The 20,910-nt window shown below is 44.9% G+C and overlaps 1 protein-coding gene across 1 annotated transcript in view; it reads left to right on the top strand.

The window, feature by feature from the left end:
• cpxm2 (carboxypeptidase X (M14 family), member 2) overlaps positions 1-17,129 on the top strand; it is a 147,675-nt gene extending 130,546 nt beyond the window's left edge. Inside the window, exons 13-14 of the mRNA XM_068002317.1 lie at positions 9,800-9,899; positions 16,525-17,129. Of these exons, the coding sequence (XP_067858418.1) occupies positions 9,800-9,899; positions 16,525-16,775 (351 nt within the window). The 3' untranslated portion in view covers positions 16,776-17,129. The remainder of the gene's footprint in view (positions 1-9,799; positions 9,900-16,524) is intronic.
• Positions 17,130-20,910: the final 3,781 nt, after the last annotated feature.

The raw sequence follows: 20,910 nt of genomic DNA, 5'->3' as shown, positions 1-20,910 counted from the left end.
CCTGATTCCCATTGACTTCAATTTTACTAGGGCTCCTTGGTGCCACACTCAGTCAAATTCTGCCTTGATGTCAAGGGCAGTCACTCTCACCTCACCTCTGGAATTCAGCTCTTTTGTCCATGTTTGGACCAAGGCTGTAATGAGGTCTGGAGCCGAGTGGTCCTGACAGAACCCAAACTGAGCATCGGTGAGCAGGTTATTAGTGAGTAAGTACCGCTTGACGACACCGTCCATCACTTTGCTGATGATTGAAAGTAGACTGATGGGTCGGTAATTGGCCGGATTAGATTTGTCCTGCTTTTTATGGACAGGACATACCTGGGCAATTTTCCACGTTGTCGGGTAGATGCCAGTGTTGTAGCTGTACTAGAACAGCTTGGTTAGAGGCGCGGCTAGTTCTGGAGCAAGTGTAGAGCGAGTGCAAGAAAAACTGGACTAGAGTGTAGGTGATAACACAGTGGGCAACAAATGTGAGGTCGATTTTCACTTTTTGAGCAACTGACCGGTGCCAAAGAAAAAACCCTTTGAGGCCCCGTTCTCATTTACATCATGCTGCGAGGTGCCAAACGTGTCTCCTAACGCAGCTCGTTGGAGTAAGCCTGGCCAATGTGAGGTTGCTTCGCCTATCAGCAAGGTAAGAGTGGGAGTGGGGGATGGCGATCACAGAGGGGTGAGAGAAGCCCACTCCGGTTCCTCCGGACCCCATAAACATAATTTTAAACTTGCCTTTGCTGGGCCTATTTGGCTCTATCATCGGGAAAACTGATCAGAGTGTGCACTGTGCGTGCTCCGACTAATTCCAACCTAAAATGGCAATCCAGATCCCAATTTGCATTTTAAAAGAGACCTGAAACAGGCAGGTGCTTTGGGGACCCAGTGGTAGGCCCCTTTTAAAATGGCAGCGGCTGCATGGTAGGGGTTAATGGGGAGGTAAGGCTAACGACCCCACTTTGAGGCCCTTAATGCCCCGTTAACCTCTGGCGCGACAAAGCATCCCCGTCACTTTGAATTCATAAAGGTTTTGCAGACTTGAGTGCATCAGCAAAATATCTATGTAAATAAAAGATGAGCAGGTTAAAGCAGCATTTGGAATATTTCAAAATGAGATTTCTCTAAAATTTGAAGCCAAGTTTTCATGTATTTTAGTCCATCAATTTGCTAAGATTTATTCATGTGTAAGATATGTTATACCTGCTCCTGTTGAGGACACAACAAGCAAATGATAGCTGCTGCTTATGGGTTTGACGACAGTGGTGGCTATAATTGTATTCCCTGGATGGAAGAAGACTATTGCACACAATGACTGTGAGGCAATATAGTCAGAGCTATTACTGCTTCAATTTTGAAATGAGTCACCACCCTCATCTGCTGCACTTGACATAGCCTCTGACACTTCTCCCATTTATGATAAGCTTAGTACCCTCTCTGTGACTAATTAACTTTCTCGTCCTTCTTCTGTTCTGTGCCCCAATTATCAAAGAACTGACTTTTGCCCGACTAATAGTATTTTTGGGTCCAGGTTGTCATTTTCTTTTAAAAATGACAGTACGCTTGTATACAGCACCAAAAGGTCAGGGGTATAGAATCTGTGAGAGTTACTTCATGAGTGACACATCCTAAGAGCAAAATGTAAAAAAAAATGTCTTCTGCTCTTAAAAACAGGTACTCTAAACCATCATCTCTCACATTCAACCCATACAACACCCATAGTCCCAATTACAATGTCACCACTTTACTGCCATTAGTGCAGCAGATCAGGACTTAAATGTGTCAGTAACGATGGATACATCCCAAAAACCAGGGCCTTTTAAATGGTAAGGGCAGGTAGCCCACTCCAATGTGCCGGTGGAAATTGGAGCAGCCCACACCCAGGTTTCTCCGCAAATTCCAACCTCCACCGGGCGATTTGCCCATTCTCCACCCTGGCGCCTGGTCAGAATTTCAGGCCCACAATCTTCCTTTTTGTGGCGAGAGTTTTTTTATTTTTAAATCTTTTATCTTCCTAATCGCAATTGTTCAGTCAGTCATTATATCCTTCAAAGTCATCCAGGTGCACAGACAAAACTCCTCCCAAAACTCTCAAGATTATAAGTAATAAAAATAACGATGGGACCAGTGTATTCTAACACCAGGAATTTCCTCAGGTGTTCTCCCAATTGACTACTATAATTTAAGCGGAAGATTGGCAGTAACCTAGTTTACGTGGTGTAAGTGGAATATCTGTTATGGCGGCTGACCGAGAGAATCCCCGAGGAAATTCCCGGCAATACATGTCATTCTAATTAAAATGCTTGGAGAACTGTTTGAGGTTATAGTAGGTTGTTAAACCACAGGGGGGGATCTTGAACTCTCCCCGCTGGGCGGAAACAGAGTGGGCGAGCAGTTAGAATGGAGCAGCTCCATTTCCCGCTCCGTTCCCGTCATTTTCCGATTTCAACGCCATGGGTTTTAGTGGCTGATGAGGTGCCTGCTCCAAGTGGGAGCCTCATGCATAAATGCTAATTGAGGTCCCATGACATCAATGGGACTCCAATGATATTTTAATCCCGTCCTGAGTAGGGTACCCACTGCAATTGCTCCGCTCAGTGGCACCTGGTCTGAAGGCAGTGCTGCACTGGGCCCCACGTGGGAAAGGCAGGGCCTCTGCTGCCCTGGACTACCCTCCCCATCTGTGAGCCCCTGCCGAACACCCCCATCCCCTGTGACTTATCTGCGTGACGGTGAGCCTTACTATAATGCTGGCAGGCAGTCTCTGGGCCCCCTGAACATCCTCTCCCATTCACCAGCCAGCTGCTGCTTTCAGTTTGTTTCAGGCGGGCATGTAGTTGAACCTGGGAGATGAAATGCCCCAGGTCTGAAATTTATTCCAGCGGGTTCATTTCGCACTTGCCCCATCTCCCACCACCCAAAATATGTCCTGGGTTAAAACCCACCCCATTGTGTTTCGGACAGAAATTCATCAGACAGGTTTCCACATGATGCATAAAATTCGCCACTATCAGATTCCCAACATTTAGGCCTATTATAAAACACTGGACTTTAGTGTCCTGTACAACTTGAATTGGTGACAACTTTCTTAATTTTAGACACAAAAAATCATAACTTTTAACATACGTCAAACAATTATGGAGTATGGCATTTGAAAATAATATCTTTAAAAACCATCAGTGTTCACATTAGTATTCATCTTTTAGAAGCTTTCCTTAATCAAAAAAATCTACACGTGAAACAATATTCTGTCAAAATTAGAATACAACCGAAGGATTCTGTATCAAATTTTTTTGTGCCCAGCAAGAAAATGCATGATTTGTTGCTGCGGTTACAGGGACGCTATGAATAAGCCAGATCAATACAAGCTTTCAGGTTGTTACTTGTCTCCAACAAAATATAAAACCTTGGAATAGAACCTAGGCAGTCAATAAAGCTGGGGACAGCAGGAAAGTGGAGTTGAGGTCAAAGATCAGCCATCATCTTATTGAATGGCAGAGCAGGCTCGAGGGGCTGTGTGGCCTACTCCTGCTCCTATTTCTTATATTCTTATTCCTACTGATTTCTGAATACCCACTGCTCAGATAGTAGCAGAATTCAAAGACACTGTGGGTTAAATTGGTTAACCCCCGTAAACGGGCGCTGGGATCGCGGGCTTGACAGGGGAGATGCTGAGAGGCCGTTTCCCCTGGCTGGAGAGTGTAGTACTAGGGGGCATAGTCGCAGGATAAGGGGTCGGCCATTTAAGGCTGAGATGAGGAGGAATTTCTTCACTCAGAGGGTTGTGAATCTTTAAAATTCTGTACCCCAGAGGGCTGTGGATGCTGAGTCATTGAGTATATTCAAGGCTGAGATCGCTAGATTTTTGGACTCTAAGGGAATCAAGGGATATGGGGATCAGGCAGAAAAGTGGAGTTGAGGTTGAAGATCACCCATGATCTGATTGAATGGTGGAGCAGGCTCGTGGGGCCGTATGGCCTACTCCTGCTCCTATTTCTTATGTTTTTATGTTCTTATTGTCTTCTCTGTGATGATGTACTGGGAGCTAAGCTCTTGTCCTCTCTGTGATACTTTCTTTCTGGCAGCAGAGTTGTTGCCTGGAAGGCCTTCTGCATCCTGAGGAGATATGGATCTCCCTCCCCCTGTACACCTTCCAAAGCAGCATCTGAAAACCAGGGGGCACCATCTGCAGGTCTAGCAGCCAATATCTCTGTTCAGAAGTGTTTCCTTCCTTCTACAGCCAGAGTGCACCTCGCCTTTAAGAGGAGCTGGCTGCCGTTAAATGGCATCTGAGACGCGCGATTTCTGGCTCCCCCAAACAGGCGTGCAGCCAATGAATAGTGCGGGTAGTGCTGGCTGCACACCTGACTCATTTTAATGAGGTCCCAGTGCGAATATAACATACGGCCTGGGACTATGTCAATAGGCACGAGCAGTGCGCGCCCCGACTCCTGCTTCGCCCATTTGCAGGCACGATCCAATTTCTAGGCCACTGGAATCATTGTTTTCAAATTATTCCATGCTAAAACATTTTTTAAAAATCAAGGCACTTTTAGAGGTAATGAAGCAAGAATAAAAGACATTTGTATTGGGAGATGTAATTTTAAATGTGGTTTTACTGAATTTTATGATTAAATGCAGTTTGTGAAAAATAATTTCTGTTAATCAGCTTACATTTATTTACAAGATTAAGCTACAGGGCATTTTGCATCAGTAGTTTTGGTATCAGATTTCTAAAAACTGCTTTCTACATTTCATCTTACTGTCTGTATATTTATCACCCTTTATAAATAAAAATAAAAAATACAAATGATAGGTTAAAAAATGTACAACCTACATGTGAATAAAATATGTTTCTCTGGCATTCATTCTGGCATTTGAATCTGCTTAACTCTTTAGGTAATGAAAATTCCTTTCAAAATACACACAGTTTCAATGACTTAACATAAAAAATTGCACATTTCTAATGCTTTATATTAGAGAAATATATCTGCCACAAAGCATTGCTCCATTTTCAGTATTCTCATGAATAAATGGGAAAATATGAAGTCTTTATGTATTTTTCATTTTGATGTGGTGCAAAACAATCCAACAGTAATTCTCAAAGGAAAGTGGATTTGTGATAATGGCATAAACAAAGGGAATGAGCATAAAATAACACAAGACATTTCCCCTATTTATGTGGACAAGATGCCTGCACTGTTCAAGAAACCAAGATTACAATGATGAGTAATCCCTTACAATACCTTAAGGACAATCTTTCATCATGGTAAAATTATAGCTGTTACTTTATCTTCTATACTGCTGCCCTGCATATAAATCAGTGCGTTTATATGCAGTGGAGGTGCTGACCTATTTCTCACAACATTATATTACTGTGGTAGAACCTTAGGTAGACACGAGTGCTGACTTTTCCCTGTAAGATTTTTTTGTGTCTAGAAGGGTGTTATATTTGCTGTGCAAAATTAGGATGAGTAACTTTTCTTTTGGAGGCTTGAACTTTGGACATCTGATCTAAGCTCAATCTAGGATGAAAATCTTGGTGTAGAATTTCCACAGAGTTTTCCTGATCTCCAACCTTAACTTCAGCCGAAATTCAGCAGAACCCTTGCAGAAATGGCCACTGACATCGCTTCTCCAGGGTTTCTGCTGCTCTCCCATGACTTTAATGTGGGAGATCGGGGGAAGCACTACCGGGTACGGTAGCATAGTGGTTATGTTACTGGGCTAGTAATCCAGAGGCCTGGACTAAAATCCAGAGTCATGAGTTCAAATCCCGCCATGGCAGCTGGCGAATTTAAATTCAATTAATTAAATAAAAAAATCTGGAATTAAAATACTAGTATCAGTAATAATGGCCATGAAACTACCGGATTGTCGTAAAAACCCATCTGGTTCACGAATGTCCTTCAGGGAAAGAAGCCTGCCGCCCTTACCCGGTCTGGCCTATATGTGACTCCAGACCCACAGCAATGTGGTTGATTCTTAATTGCCCTCTGAAATGGCCTAGCAAGCCACTCAGTTGTAAAATCTCGCTTAAAAAAAGTCATAAGAATAAAACCGGACGGACCACCCGGCATCGGACCACTAGGCACCGGACACGACAACGGCAAAACACCAAGCCCAGTCGACCCTGCAAGGTCCTCCTTACTAACATCTGGGGACTTGTGCCAAAATTGGGAGAGCTGTCCCACAGACTAGTCAAGCAACAGCCTGACATAGCCATACTCACAGAATCATATCTTTCAGCCAACGTCCCAGACTCTTCCATCACCATCCCTGGGTCTGTCCTGTCCCACCGGCAGGACAGACCCACCAGAGGTGGCGGTACAGTGATATACAGTCAGGAGGGAGTAGCCCTGGGAGTCCTCAACATTGACTCTGGACCCCATGAAATCTCATGGCATCAGGTCAAACATGGGCAAGGAAACCTCCTGCTGATTACCACCTACCGTCCTCCCTCAGCTGATGAATCAGTCCTCCTCCATGTTGAACACCACTTGGAGGAAGCACCGAGGGTAGCAAGGGCACAAAATGTACTCTGGGTGGGGGACTTCAATGTCCATCACCAAGAGTGGCTCGGCAGCACCACTACTGACCAAGCTGGCCGAGTCCTGAAGGACCATAGCTGCTAGACTGGGCCTGCGGCAGGTGGTGAGCGAACCAACACGAGGGAAAAACTTACTTGACCTCGTCCTCACCAATCTACCTGTCGCAAATGCATCTGTCCATGACAGTATTGGTAGGAGTGACCACCGCGCATTCCTCGTGGCGATGATAGTCCCGTCTTCGCACTGAGGACACCATCCAACGTGTTGTGTGGCACTACCACCGTGCTAAATGGGATAGATTCAGAACAGATCTAGCAGCTCAAAACTGGGCATCCATGAGGCGCTGTGGGCCATCAGCAGCAGCAGAATTGTATTCCAGCACAATCTGTAGCCTCATGGCCCGGCATATTCCTCACTCTACCATTACCAACAAGCCAGGGGATCAACCCTGGTTCAATGAGGAGTGTAGAAGAGCATGCCAGGAGCAGCACCAGGCGTACCTAAAAAAAATGAGGTGCCAACCTGGTGAAGCTACAACTCAGGACTACATGCATGCTAAACAGCGGAAGCAACATGCTATAGACAGAGCTAAGCGATTCCACAACCAACGGATCAGATCAAAGCTCTGCAGTCCTGCCACATCCAGTCGTGAATGGTGGTGGACAATTAAACAACTAACGGGAGGAGGAGGCTCTGCAAACATCCCCATTCTCAATGATGGCGGAGTCCAGCACGTGAGTGCAAAAGACAAGGCTGAAGCGTTTGCAACCATCTCCAGCCAGAAGTGCCGAGTGGATAATCCATCTCAGCCTCCTCCCGATATCCCCACCATCACGGAAGCCAGTCTTCGGCCAATTCGATTCACTCCACGTGATATCAAGAAACGGCTGAGTGCACTGGATACAGCAAAGGCTATGGGCCCCGACAACATCCCAGCTGTAGTGCTGAAGACTTGTGCTCCAGAACTAGCTGCGCCTCCAGCCAAGCTGTTCCAGTACAGCTACAACACTGGCATCCACCCGACAATGTGGAAAATTGCCCAGGTATGTCCTGTCCACAAAAAGCAGGACAAATCCAATCCGGCCAATTACCGCCCCATCAGTCTACTCTCAATCATCAGCAAAGTGATGGAAGGTGTCGTCGACAGTGCTATCAAGCGGCATTTACTCACCAATAACCTGCTCACCGATGCTCAGTTTGGGTTCCGCCAGGACCACTCGGCTCCAGACCTCATTACAGCCTTGGTCCAAACATGGACAAAAGAGCTGAATTCCAGAGGTGAGGTGAGAGTGACTGCCCTTGACATCAAGGCAGCATTTGACCGAGTGTGGCACCAAGGAGCCCTAGTAAAATTGAAGTCAATGGGAATCAGGGGGAAAACTCTCCAGTGGCTGGAGTCATACCTAGCACAAAGGAAGATGGTAGTGGTTGTTGGAGGCCAATCATCTCAGCCCCAGGGCATTGCTGCAGGAGTTCCTCAGGGCAGTGTCCTAGGCCCAACCATCTTCAGCTGCTTCATCAATGACCTTCCCTCCATCATAAGGTCAGAAATGGGGATGTTCGCTGATGACTGCACAGTGTTCAGTTCCATTCGCAACCCCTCAGATAATGAAGCAGTCCGAGCCTGCATGCAGCAAGACCTGGACAACATCCAGGCTTGGGCTGATAAGTGGCAAGTAACATTCGCGCCAGATAAGTGCCAGGCAATGACCATCTCCAACAAGAGAGAGTCTAACCACCTCCCCTTGACATTCAATGGCATTACCATCGCCGAATCCCCCACCATCAACATCCTGGGGGTCACCATTGTCCAGAAACTTAACTGGACCAGCCATATAAATACCGTGGCTACGAGAGCAGGTCAGAGGCTGGGTATTCTGCGGCGAGTGACTCACCTCCTGACTCCCCAAAGCCTTTCCACCATCTACAAGGCACAAGTCAGGAGTGTGATGGAATACTCTCCACTTGCCTGGATGAGTGCAGCTCCAACAACACTCAAGAAGCTCGACACCATCCAAGATAAAGCAGCCAGCTTGATCGGCACCCCATCCACCACCCTAAACATTCACTCCCTTCACCACCGGCGCACTGTGGCTGCAGTGTGTACCATCCACAAGATGCACTGCAGCAACTCGCCAAGGCTTCTTCGACAGCACCTCCCAAACCCGCGACCTCTACCACCTAGAAGGACAAGGGCAGCAGGCGCATGGGAACAACACCACCTGCACGTTCTCCTCCAAGTCACACACCATCCCGACTTGGAAATATATTGCCGTTCCTTCATTGTCGCTGGGTCAAAATCCTGGAACTCCCTTCCTAACAGCACTGTGGGAGAACCGTCACCACACGGACTGCAGCGGTTCAAGAAGGCGGCTCACCACCACCTTCTCGAGGGCAATTAGGGATGGGCAATAAATGCCGGCCTTGCCAGCGACGCCCACATCCCGTGAACGAATAAAAAAAAAAAAGCCCCATAGAAATTCGAAGTGCTTATCTCTTTTGTTGGCTGTCAAGGTCCTACATGCAACACCTCCTCTGCTTCAGTAGCCATCGAACAGGAGGTCGGGTGAGAGTTGCTCCATCATTTGCTTGACAACTGGGTTTCCTTTCACATCATTTTTGCTTGTCACTTCTTAGCCTTCTCCCCCATTAGTCTTGGAAAAGGCTACCAATAAGTGGAAGTGCATTTTATTCGCCATTCCTAAGTCTGCAAGGATTTGTGTCCCCCCAGTCTTACATTTCCCTGCAATTGTCTGCATCCCTTTGAATTTCACTTACACACAATTTCTGCTCCTACAACCAGGGTGCTCTCTACCCATGTCCAAATCTGTGCCTCAATCTATCCATAATTATGACAATAAGCTGACAGTGAATTAATTACGTTGCAAAAAGCACACTTTACTTTGCGTGGGCTTAACTCCATTTCTAACCATTTGGTAGTAAACTGCACCCATATTGGACAATCCACCCTCATATCTTTTCATGTCTACATGCACTGTTTGACTGCGTTGCTGCTGGCATCACAGCGACTTGATCCAAGTGCAGTTAACTGTGTGATTAAGATACATTGGCCCCCATTGCAAAGTGCTGAAACTTCTGTCACAACACAAAATACGTTTGAAGAATTCAGGGAGATCTGCTACAGGGAGAATTAACCTTTTGGCACTCAGTAACATAATACAGTAACAAGATTTACAAATACAAAAGACTTACCTTTTTATATTTGTGTATTTCAGTCTCAATTTTTTTTTCCTGATCAGGTCCATAGGGGTATCAAAGGTATAGTGCAAGATAAACAAGGAAGAGGAATTCCAAATGCTGTTATATCTGTTGAAGGCATAAATCATGATGTTACAACAGGTAGGAAAAGATCATTTTTCGCTCAACAAAATTAGACTGAAATGTACGAATTGTAGTGTAGATGAACACATAATCCCATGCAATATGCAAGAAATATTGGGCTGGATTCTTCTTTGTGGTGGGGTAGAGACAGATACTTCGGTATCACGAAGGAAACTTACTTAGTATTATAGTATGATACAGCACAGAAGGAGGCCATTCGGCCCGCCCTGCCTGTGCCAGCTCTTTGGTAGAGCTATCCAATTAGTCCCATTCCCCTGCTCTTTCCCCATAGCCATGTAATTTTTTTCCCTTCAAGTATTTATCCAATTCCCTTTTGAAAGTTACTATTGAATCTGCTTCCACCACCCTTTCAGGCAGATCATTACAACTCGCTGCATAAAAAAATGTTTCCTCATGTCACCTCCAGTTCTTTTGCCTATCAACTTAAATCTGTGTTCTCTGGTTACCGACCCTTCTACAGGAAACAGTTTCTCATTATTTACTCTATCAATACCCTTCATGATTTTGAATACCTCTATCAAATCTCCTCTTAACTTCACTGCTATATGGAGAACAACCCCAGCTTCTCCAGTCTCTCCACATAACTGAAGTCCCTCATGCCTGGTACCATTCTGGTAAATCTCTTCTTGTGGGATATGACTATTAGTTGTCAATAAAGATGATCACCTCAATCAGATGGATCCTTTTCCAATGTGTCATTCAAATGGCCAGACACAAGTCAGAAAGTTTAATTGCTCGATTTCAATTAATTTGACAAAGAACAGACTTTCCATTAGGTACTCCCATCCTTTTTGGATAGTTACATTTAAATTATGAGCTAGGAGACACCTTTCCTGATAACAGAGCTCTCCAGGGGCTAGTTAGGTCATCTACTCGAGCTTTTTAATCAGTCTTTTGGTCTGCTTCTTTGCCAGGTTGCCTTCATGGGTGGCATCCGAGTTTTAATTGCAAACACCTACTATACCAGCATGTGTGAATCCTCTTGTCTGTGGTCGTAATTTCCCAGAATGCCTGCAATGTATCCAGGCTGTCTAGCTTTAAAACTTGGGTTCTCATTTGCAAAAAGTACAGTGTATCAAAATCAGATGAGAAGAATAATTTTACAATCCTGCACTCCCACGGGGGATCTTTCCTCGCAGGGAGTGCGTGTCAGAAAATGAAGGCTATAAAACCTCTGACCCGCACTCCCTCCGAGCGCAGCTCCCCACTAGCAGTGCAGGGTTGTGGAATTCGCTGGGAAGTGTACGAATCAATCTGAAACTTGAACTTATCAGGGTCACTTCACCTTGGAGACCAGCCCCATGCGCACAGCAGGAGAGAAGCGCAGAATCAGGTGGGTAGGCCAAAGCACAATGCATTTGGCAATCCCTATACAGAGTCTTGAGACCATGCTAATATGTCTCCTTGTCCCTTTTAAGGAGGGGAGGGGGGCAGTGGGGCTGAGCTGTTTACAAAGTGCCAGGTTTTCAGGGTTCCAGGCTACATACCTGTTCTGGACCCAACCAGTGGAGGCAGGTACACTCATACTCACTTGGTACACATTAGGTATTGTCTGAGGCGGAGGAGCAGGAGCTCCGGACTTAGAGAATCCCCAGCCCACGTCATTATTTGCCTTGTAAGAGGTGGACAAAGGTTCTGCCCCTTCAAGACAGCCAGGAGACTCTCCGAAACTGTGGAGACCCAGTGCAACTGCGTTTCTGCTGTTTTTCTGGGAGTTCTGCCGGTCTCCCACTGGAGTTATGACGGGAGACCAGTGGAAACTTTAGGGCTGTAGTGATTCAAGAAGATTGAAGGCTGTAAGCATTGTGGGTATTAAATATGAAGAATGTTAATTGATACAGAGTGGAATCATCAGCAAAAAGACTGAATACGGTTGAATGATGAATTAAGTCACTGAAATGAAGAAGGAAAAAGTGGGGAACCCCTGAGTTAATCAAAGAACAGTTAGTGATTGAGCCACAGTACAGAAATAAACAATTTGCGAAGGAACTTGATAGCTGTTAATGTGGCTTTGGTGTGAGGCCATGTGAAGGCAACTTGTTTAGAAGTGCAAAGTGCCTAATCCTGTCAAAAGGCTTGGAGATGTCCAAATTCACCAAAGTGTTCGAGAGCAAAACTCCTGAGGTATATGACATAGGCAACAAGGTCACCAGTGGCTATAAACCATACTGACAATAATGGATTAGGCCATAACTTTCAAGGTGATGGGGAACTTGAGTTAATGGCAGTTTCCATAAAATTAAAAACGACTGGAAATGCATTACGAATAAGAGAAGGGCAAAGTAAACTAAGGGAAGAAGAATACTAAATGTGAAGTTAAAGAGGTAGATTAAGGAGAGTAAATTGAGAGGCAAACATCTACAGGATACTGTGAAGTATGCTGTTCAAACCAGAAATATTATTGAGTGCCCACCAGTAATCCTCAGTGAAATCGAGCTGGTGCTGCAGCAGGACTGTCACTGCAGCACCTCAAGTGACGGGAGCCGCATTAAAAGGACTGAAGAGCCTTGAAGATTAACATAAATCTCCCACTGACGGACTCGGTGGGTAAGTACTGGGGGGCAAAATAGAGTATGGGGAGGCCACTACAGGGGGCCTTCCTGCTGCTACCCCTGGGACTACTGTCAGACTTCACCTGACAGTCCCATGGAGCAGTGGGAACAGAGGCAGATGAGAGGGAAATGGGCTGGGAACCCAGGTTCAGGCCCCCAGCACCATTTCCAAGTGTGGGTGGGAAGGAGCGTCCAGCAGTGGTCCCAGCGGGGGTGGGGAGAGAGCATAATTCAGGTTGAGGGGGTGAGGTGGTGTATGCCTCACCACCCAATATTGTCCCTGTCCTGTTTTGTTGGATCCTCACTCCCAAGTCCCAATAACACCTCTGGTTCTCAGGTGGAATAGTAGAGGAAAAGCCAAGTGTGTTGAACAGAATTTTTATGATACAACCAAATAACAGGCATAATTGTAGTAATGCATCTGACCAAAGGGGAAGAGTGAGTTATTAAACCTTCCATGCCAGCTGGTATAACATGAGTTATTCATTGGCACAGATATAGCAGAAGAATGAAGCCAACAGTTAGATCAGGGAAAGTCAGCAAAGAATTCTTGAAGACCATCTCAGCTCTCTGACTTATAGCGCCAAGCACGACGTGCCTGCACCAAGCAGATCATTGCTGCCCTCTTCGCCTCTTTGCACATGGCAGTTAGCAGGAAAGGGCTGTGGGCTTTGCTGCAATAGCCGGCTTCCCATAAGTGCAAGCTGTCATTGACTGGACGCATGGAGCTATGAGGGCACCTCCCAATCAGCCAACAACCTTCATGAATAGGAAAGGCTACCACTCCATCAATGTTCAGCTGGTGAGTGAGCGCCACCATTGAATCATGCAGGTCTGTGGATGGTTTCCTGGAAGCTGTCACAAAGCGTACATACAGCACCAGTCTACCAGCTCTCTCCCCCAACACTTTTTTGACCCGGCTCAGCACATCAGAGGCTGGCTGCTAGGAGCTAAGGGCTTCCCTCCGTACACATGGGTTAATACACCTGTACATATTCCATGCTCACCTGCACAGCAGAAAGATAACCAAAGGCTTGGGCCCACTGGAGCCATCATAAAGCACACCTTGGGTCTGCTCAGACAACTGGGGCCAGGTCTGAGGGCTTACTGCAGTACTGCCCACAGAGAGTCTTCCACATTGTGGCTGTCTGCTGCATTCTCCACAACTTTGCTGTGCACCAGGCACACGGAGCCAGCACAGCAAGAAGACCTTCCCCAATCTGATGTTGAAGACCCCGACGATTAAGAACGGAGCAGAAGTGGGAGCGCGATAGCACCAGCCTGCAGCCAGAGTTATTCATCAGCAGTTGACTGCCAAACGCTTCACAATTTCTGTGCTGGTGCTTTGGAGAGATGGATCGTTGGTGCTTCTTCAGGAGGATTGACCTCTTCCAAGGATCCAGGTCTTCAGATGGACTATTTAAAAGGGGAGAGGGACAAGGGTCAGCATGGGACAGAAAGACTAGGCAACAGCAGATGTTTGGCAACATTATGCAACACCAGGTTGCCATACGGCTTGAGTGTGTGATTGCTTGAAAGAGGAAGGGTATAATTAATAGGTAGATACCCTGTTGAGCATGGCCTCCAGTCTCACCATCGGCAATGCTCCTTGCTCTGCCTATCCCGATAATGTCTATACCTTCCTCCTCCACCTGAGTGAGGGCCTGGATGGGTGCTGGCCCTTCCCCGGTTCTGGTCCTCTACCAGTTGTTGTGAGCCAACTTCTCCTACAGAGAGAGAGTTGGAGAGTGGCTGTTGAAAAGATTTGTGCAGATGTGTGAATCAGTGCACGCTGAGAAGGAGAAGCAGCAAGTTATGAGCAGAATGGGGAGGTGGACATATGCAAGAAAGTGGCTCCAGCGTGAAATGAGGAAGCATTCAGCAGAGGAGTGAAATGCTTTGCAGTTTTTACCAGGTAAAAGCAGAATGCTGTTAGTACCTGTTGTGAGGGCAGCAGTGTTGAGGAATGAGGAGAGTTGGTACAGTGTCCCCTTGTGTTTGCTGGAGAAGCATGTAGTACAGGGGAGAGAAAAGTTTACGGTTCTGAGGAGGGCAGGGGGGATGTGCTGTGACAAGGTGTAGTGCAGAGAAATAGAAATAGGAAGATTTCATGCTCACCCTTGCTGTCCAGGTCAGGTTATTGAAGTACTTCTGATACTGAACCCACGTCCAGCACTGAATCCACCTACCTGTGTGCCCTCACCTGCTCTACCACTACCACCACTGCTGTATCAGAGAAGTGAAGTGCTATTGCTTGAGACATGTTGATGCGCAGAATCCTCCCAGCGGCAGCACTGAATTACACTGAGTTTGATTACACCTCGCTTTAAGAGGCTCATCTACTCTTTAAATGGGCTGAGGGTTTCATGAGGTGTTTGTATCCGAGCTGGTGCTTGGTACAAGCCTGGAACCACAAATATTGCACTAAAAAAGAAAAGTCTCCTGGGAAATTAAGAGGCACAGAACTAATCAAGGGAGTCATTCTGGAAACAAGTCTCGTCAAGAAAAAATGAAAAATCGAAGACAATCATTGAACCAAATACATAAATTTAGTTTCCTTTGTTGACGCAGGGATGGAAGGAGTTATCTTTCTGATCAATTTAGAGGAAGGGCACACAATTCCACAGACTTGCCCACTGAGACATTTAGGGAAAGCTGAGACAAGGGACTCGAATTTAACTCGGAGCGAGTTTAAGGCAGGTGGAGACGGGATGAGTGTGAAACACAATCACTGGCCTAAGTTCAAGCCTGGGGTATTTTAACTCCCAGGCTTCAATTAAATGATGCCAGTCCACTTCTTGCCTAGAACGGTTGGGGTGGGTCTATAGACCGCCTGCCGGCAGGCAAAGATCATGTGGCCCATGGTCGCCCACTGGCTTGCAGGTAAGTGTTGGGGAGGGCGTTTTGGGAGGGAAGGGGGGGAATCCGGGGCATGGGAGGCCATGACTTTCCTTGTGGATGAAGTGCTCCTCCGGATTCCACAAAGGAAATTAATCTGCTTATCTGGAGGGTCTCCTCACCCTTCCAACCAGCTGCTGACCTGCTTTAGCCTGGCAGGGAAGCCACAGCAACTTTCCTGCTCAAGCCCCAGTTAAAACGCCATTGGGAACCTATTGACGTCATAAGACCCCTGATTAGCATTTATGCGTGAGATTCCCACCTGAGTCTGGCAGGCGCCTCATCCACCGCCAGCAGTGTTAAAATGGGGAATCGCCAGGAACGGAACGGGAAATGGAGCCGCAGCATTTTAGCTGCGGCCCGGCACCGTTCCCTCCAAGCAGGGCAGAATTCAAATTCCCCACACGTTTTTTTCAATAACATCGACTTTCTTGGGGTGAACGCAGACTGATTTGACAATTGGAGGAAACTGAAATGATCTCAGGAAATTAAAGCATCCTGAGAATATAAATAGACAAGGCGTCTAGGGAAATAAAGGCAAAACCTGAATCCATTTCTTATTCATGTAGATCTGAAATGTAAAGTAAAACAAAGGAAAATGGAGAAAATCAGAAAAAATTAAAAGTAAAATCTCCCAAGGTGATAATGGCGATATAAATTAAAATATTCATATATATATATTTGAAATCTAGTTAATTAATATGCATTATTTTACGTTAAGAACAAACTGAAGAATTTCTAGAAAATTGACTGGGTACACTATATATTGGAAAGCCCTAAAGATAAAAAAGCCAAAAAATGGTGGGTTAACAAGGGGGGAGTACTTCTAATAAAAGCTAAATATAGTCACTAGCAAATCATAATGATTTTAAAAAGAAAGATGTTTTAACCGGCATTGACCAATATAAGAGTAACAGACTGGGTAAACTGAAAAAAATGAGATGTATACTGAAAGCCACTTCAACCATTAAAAAAATATACAACATAAAAAGAAATGAAAACTTTTAGTACTGAGCAGATTTTGGAGAGCAATCAAAAAAAATGTTGGGTTGTTAATCAAGTGGCAGCTGTCTTCCAATTGAAGTCGAATCACAAAATGGAGTGTAGTGTGACAGTTAAAGCTGCCAAATGAGCACTGTCTTGTAATCCTGTGGGTGCATCTTTTGTTGCAGCGGCTGATGGAGACTACTGGCGTCTCTTGAATCCTGGCGAGTACAAAGTCACTGCGAAGGCTGAAGGTTACTCGAGCGCAACCCGGAACTGTGAGGTGGGATACGACATGGGAGCAACGCACTGTCATTTTATTTTGGCCAGAACGAATCTGGCAAGAATTAAAGAGATAATGGAGAAGTTTGGGAAGCAGCCAATCAATCTGCCACGTAAACGGTTCAGGCGGGTTCGACACAGACGTCGCCAGTCATAAGAGTTCCTTGCAGAAACATTTACCCCATCCCCCCAAAAAAAGACCTTTCTAAGTGATCACATTTCAAGATATTTTATATAAAGTAACGACATACTTTCAAAATACATTTAAAGCAACAAGATGCAATCTGTGTTATATTACTTGTGAGCACAACATTCAGTTCATTATTTTAATACAACATATGTACCTTTTACACTATTCAGCACTTTTCTGCATGAGGTAGTTAGAAAATTTGCCACACTGCTGCATACATACAAAGATAACATTTTAAGAGTACTATTTTTGGAAACACTGGCCACTACTAACAGACACTGCATTGATATTATTTAGGATGTGGAGGTGCCGGTGATGGACTGGGGTTGACAATTGTAAACAATTTTACAACACCAAGTTATAGTCCAACAATTTTATTTGAAATTCACAAGCTTTCGGAGGCTTCCTCCTTCCTCAGGTGAACGGTGTGGAAATGAAATTTCCACATTCACCTGAGGAAGGAGGAAGCCTCCGAAAGCTTGTGAATTTCAAATAAAATTGTTGGACTATAACTTGGTGTTGTAAAATTGTTTACAATTGATATTATTTAGTATCTTGAAAGGTTGTACCTTCAAATGTTCTCTAACTGTTGGGAGTGTTTAGTTTACTGCAGTTTTGTACCGTAATAAATGGAATGGGTCTGTTATGTTTTTAAATCTATTTGAGGCTAGTACAGTACCTCCCTATTAACTTGCAGATGATGTGTTCAAAGTTAAGTCTTACAACTTTACTAAATAATCACAAGTTACACGGGAGGACAGCCTGAGAGATGCTTTCTTCCCCATTCGCACAGGGATGGTCAATGAGAATCTATAAGAAAACGTTGCACCAGCAAAATGCGGCCTGTATCTACCAAGTGCCCGATCTGTTAGAGCAGCAGTTTACTTGTTCATAGTGACTAAAGGATGCATAGCAGCAAAGTGCCCCACAGGCATATGGGCAGCATGACAGCTGATTCTGATTTAGGAATGAGTGATTGTTGGCATTAGGGTTCTATTAGAATAGACTCAGACACACAATACTACCAACAATACTATATTCACAGTTGCTTCTTTTACAGTTTCTGCCTTTCTCTCTGGCCTGTGTATTCTCCCAGTAACCAGTCTGCACAGGTTCCCTGTGTATACACACTTACTGTCCTGGCCTTTTCTTACATTTCACATGACTTATAATGTTATATCATAAGTAAATAATTCTACAGCAATGTGCTCAGATAGGAACCCAACCTATGTTATCTGGAGCAATAACTTAGGGTTTACACTGCAGCTATCAGTCTGAGACCAGTAGCTGCATTATGTGTCCTAATCAGGCAGAACTACATTTACATTGTCTCACTGCTGCCAGTCTTGTCCAAAAGACAGTTCTGTGCAGGACAAATGTGGGCAAAGCTCTCAATAGTTAAAAAATTTAAGCATTTGAGCAAGGAGAGGAGAATCCCTACACTCTAAACATTTAAATTGAGATTAGGTGAGTTTACAAAGTGTATGGGAGTCCAACAGATTTACACTCCATGCAGTATGAGACTACTTCAGGAAGTTTCACACTGCTTCGCTCTGGAGTCAGGTTGCGGCCTGACTCTGGATTTACATTGCCCATTTAGAATCAGTCCGAAGCTGAAATTGCTTTGCACCCTTAATGAGCTGCAACTTAATAGGGGGTATTGTATTAGAGTTACTATTCCCCATGGGGCATCTAGATGAATATTTTAGTAATAATATAAAAATAATCATGTTTCTGGTAAACATATTGAAAAAGTGAGATAGCTTTAGTTTTTGGCTGGGAATTTCCTCAGATCTGGTCCCGCTCCACTGCCGTAAGTTCACTGGATGTGCAGCAGAAACCCCTTTTCCCAAGGCAATTCCTGGCCTTTGTTAGACATTCTTCACAATAACTGTTATAATATAGGCAAGGAGATTAGAAATATGTTTTGATCTATCATTCTTATGCTACTGCTTGAAAGGCTATAGAGAACTATGCCAAATCCCTATATTGAAAAAAAATAAAGGAAGCATTGGTTTACATTTAAAATGAAACTTCAAAATCTTATTGAACAATTTGAACAGCTGAGGTACCATTGCTCCAAAGAGTTACACCTGAATTTCAGCTCAAATGTTGTTTCAGTCATTCTAATACAAAATTGATTTGAACTGTGGTAAAATGTAAAGAGCCAACAAGGGAATGTTCTAAACACTTTGTGGTTTACTGAAAGCAAAGAATGCATATCAACTTACACGGACTCACAATATTTTTTTATTTCTTATGGGTATGTGTTATTCAGTTTTAATCTGCTAAACAATTGCAAGTTTTTTATCTCTGTAACTGCCCAGACTTTGTTTTCAGTGGTTGCGTCCAAATACCAAATTCTAGGTTCTAATCAGATTCATTCAAAACAAGTAATCTCTTGATTTCAAAAGTGGGGCTGTCACCAATAAATAAATTAATGTTTCAATAAATTTTGTACGGTTTAAATGATAAAAAGATAGCATGAAATGGTGACAGAAAATAGGGGTGATTTTCAGTTTTGGTGCAAGTGGCAAACTGTCAGTAGTGGATTGGCTGCCAGTTACACACCTGCCTGCCCCCAAACTAAAAATGACCTCCATTGAACATTGCTTGCTACACATTTATTTTGTTATTTAGTTCAATCTAGAGCTATGAAGTTAACCCATAAAGTGAGAAGGAAAAAAAGATGGCCAACTTCAACATATTTCTATGGATTGGAGTCTATTAGGGTCCTTTTCAACTGCCCGAAAAACAGGTGGCTGGCAATTGAAAATCGGGGAGGGAGGGGCGGGCAGTTCAACTTCCCTATTGACGCTAAGACTCAGCTGATACAGTTTTCAGACGGGTCTGTAAATGGGCGAGCTGCTTACATTTGGAAATAGTGGTCCTGCACCATTGTAGGATTCCAGTTACAATTTTGAAGTACAAAATGGGCTCCATCCAGGCACTGAGCGGCCTAGCCACTGGTCCTTAAAAGGGTCACTGAAGGCCGCTCAGAAACGGCCAAAGATATTTTTATTTTTTGGGGCCCAAAAGGAGCAAGAAATGTTCCTCCTGGCCCCACACAAAGAAACAACTCCAGCCCGATGTCAGTCTATGCAAGGCCTCCCCCGGGATCGCCTCCCCCTTCCCTCAGGCCCAACCTGCTGTCGGCTCAGTGTGGTACCAGCTGATTTCCCACCCTCCCACAATCGGCAAGCCGCAGCAGGGTGTTTTATTTGTTCTCGGGATATGGGCAATGCTAGCAATGCTGCATTTATTACCCATCCCTAGTTGCCCTGAGGACGCTAGGAGTCAACTGTGTAGAGTGGGACAGGAGTCAAGTGTAGGCCAAGAAAGACTGGGTAGGGGTGGTAGTTCCCCTCCCTGAAGGACATTAGTGAACCAGTTGGGTTTTTACGATAATCCGGCAAGTCCAAACCAAAAATGATTTGGGCGCCCGACGCTGACTTTGGGTGGGCAGTGCAGTTACTCCACCAATTTAGCGCCTGTTTCAGGCGGCAGTTGAAGATCGCCCCCTATCTGTTAAATGAAACATTAAGAACATTTTATAGGCTGGTGGATCTTTTATCCTGTGTTAGAGGATTGGCTGTTTTAAAATGTGGGCCCACTAAGTTCTGACAGCAACAGCCTCTCCCACTTCCAGTAGAAGCTTAGATGTCCCTAAAGCTGCATTTCTCTCTCTCTCTTTTCCTCCCAACAGGACCTTCATTCCCCCACCCCCTCCCCCCTTTCAACTGGGTGTTCCTTCTTCAACAAGTTATTATTCTGCACCCATGACAGTATATCTCTCCCTCTCTTTTTTAGGCTTGCACTTAACAATGCCGTTACCCCAAAACAGTATCTCTCTCTCATTATCTCTTGCTCTTTGCCCTCCACTATCAGTTACCAAGAGGATCTTTTTCTCTCTCACTCCCTTTTCCATAGCAACATCTGTCAGCCTATTCTCTTCCCCACCAGCCCCTCTCTCTGTCTTTCTGTCTATTTTCTTCCTACTCCCTGGGTCATAGCATACTAAAATAAATAAATAAAGCCAGGACTCCTGTAGGTGCATATCATTGGTTTTATGAAGAAAGAACTTTCCTTTGTGCACAAGTTG

The sequence above is a fragment of the Heptranchias perlo genome, chromosome 21, assembly GCF_035084215.1.
Source record: "Heptranchias perlo isolate sHepPer1 chromosome 21, sHepPer1.hap1, whole genome shotgun sequence".
NCBI lineage: Eukaryota > Metazoa > Chordata > Chondrichthyes > Hexanchiformes > Hexanchidae > Heptranchias > Heptranchias perlo.
This window is presented reverse-complemented; position numbering and strand designations above follow the sequence as displayed.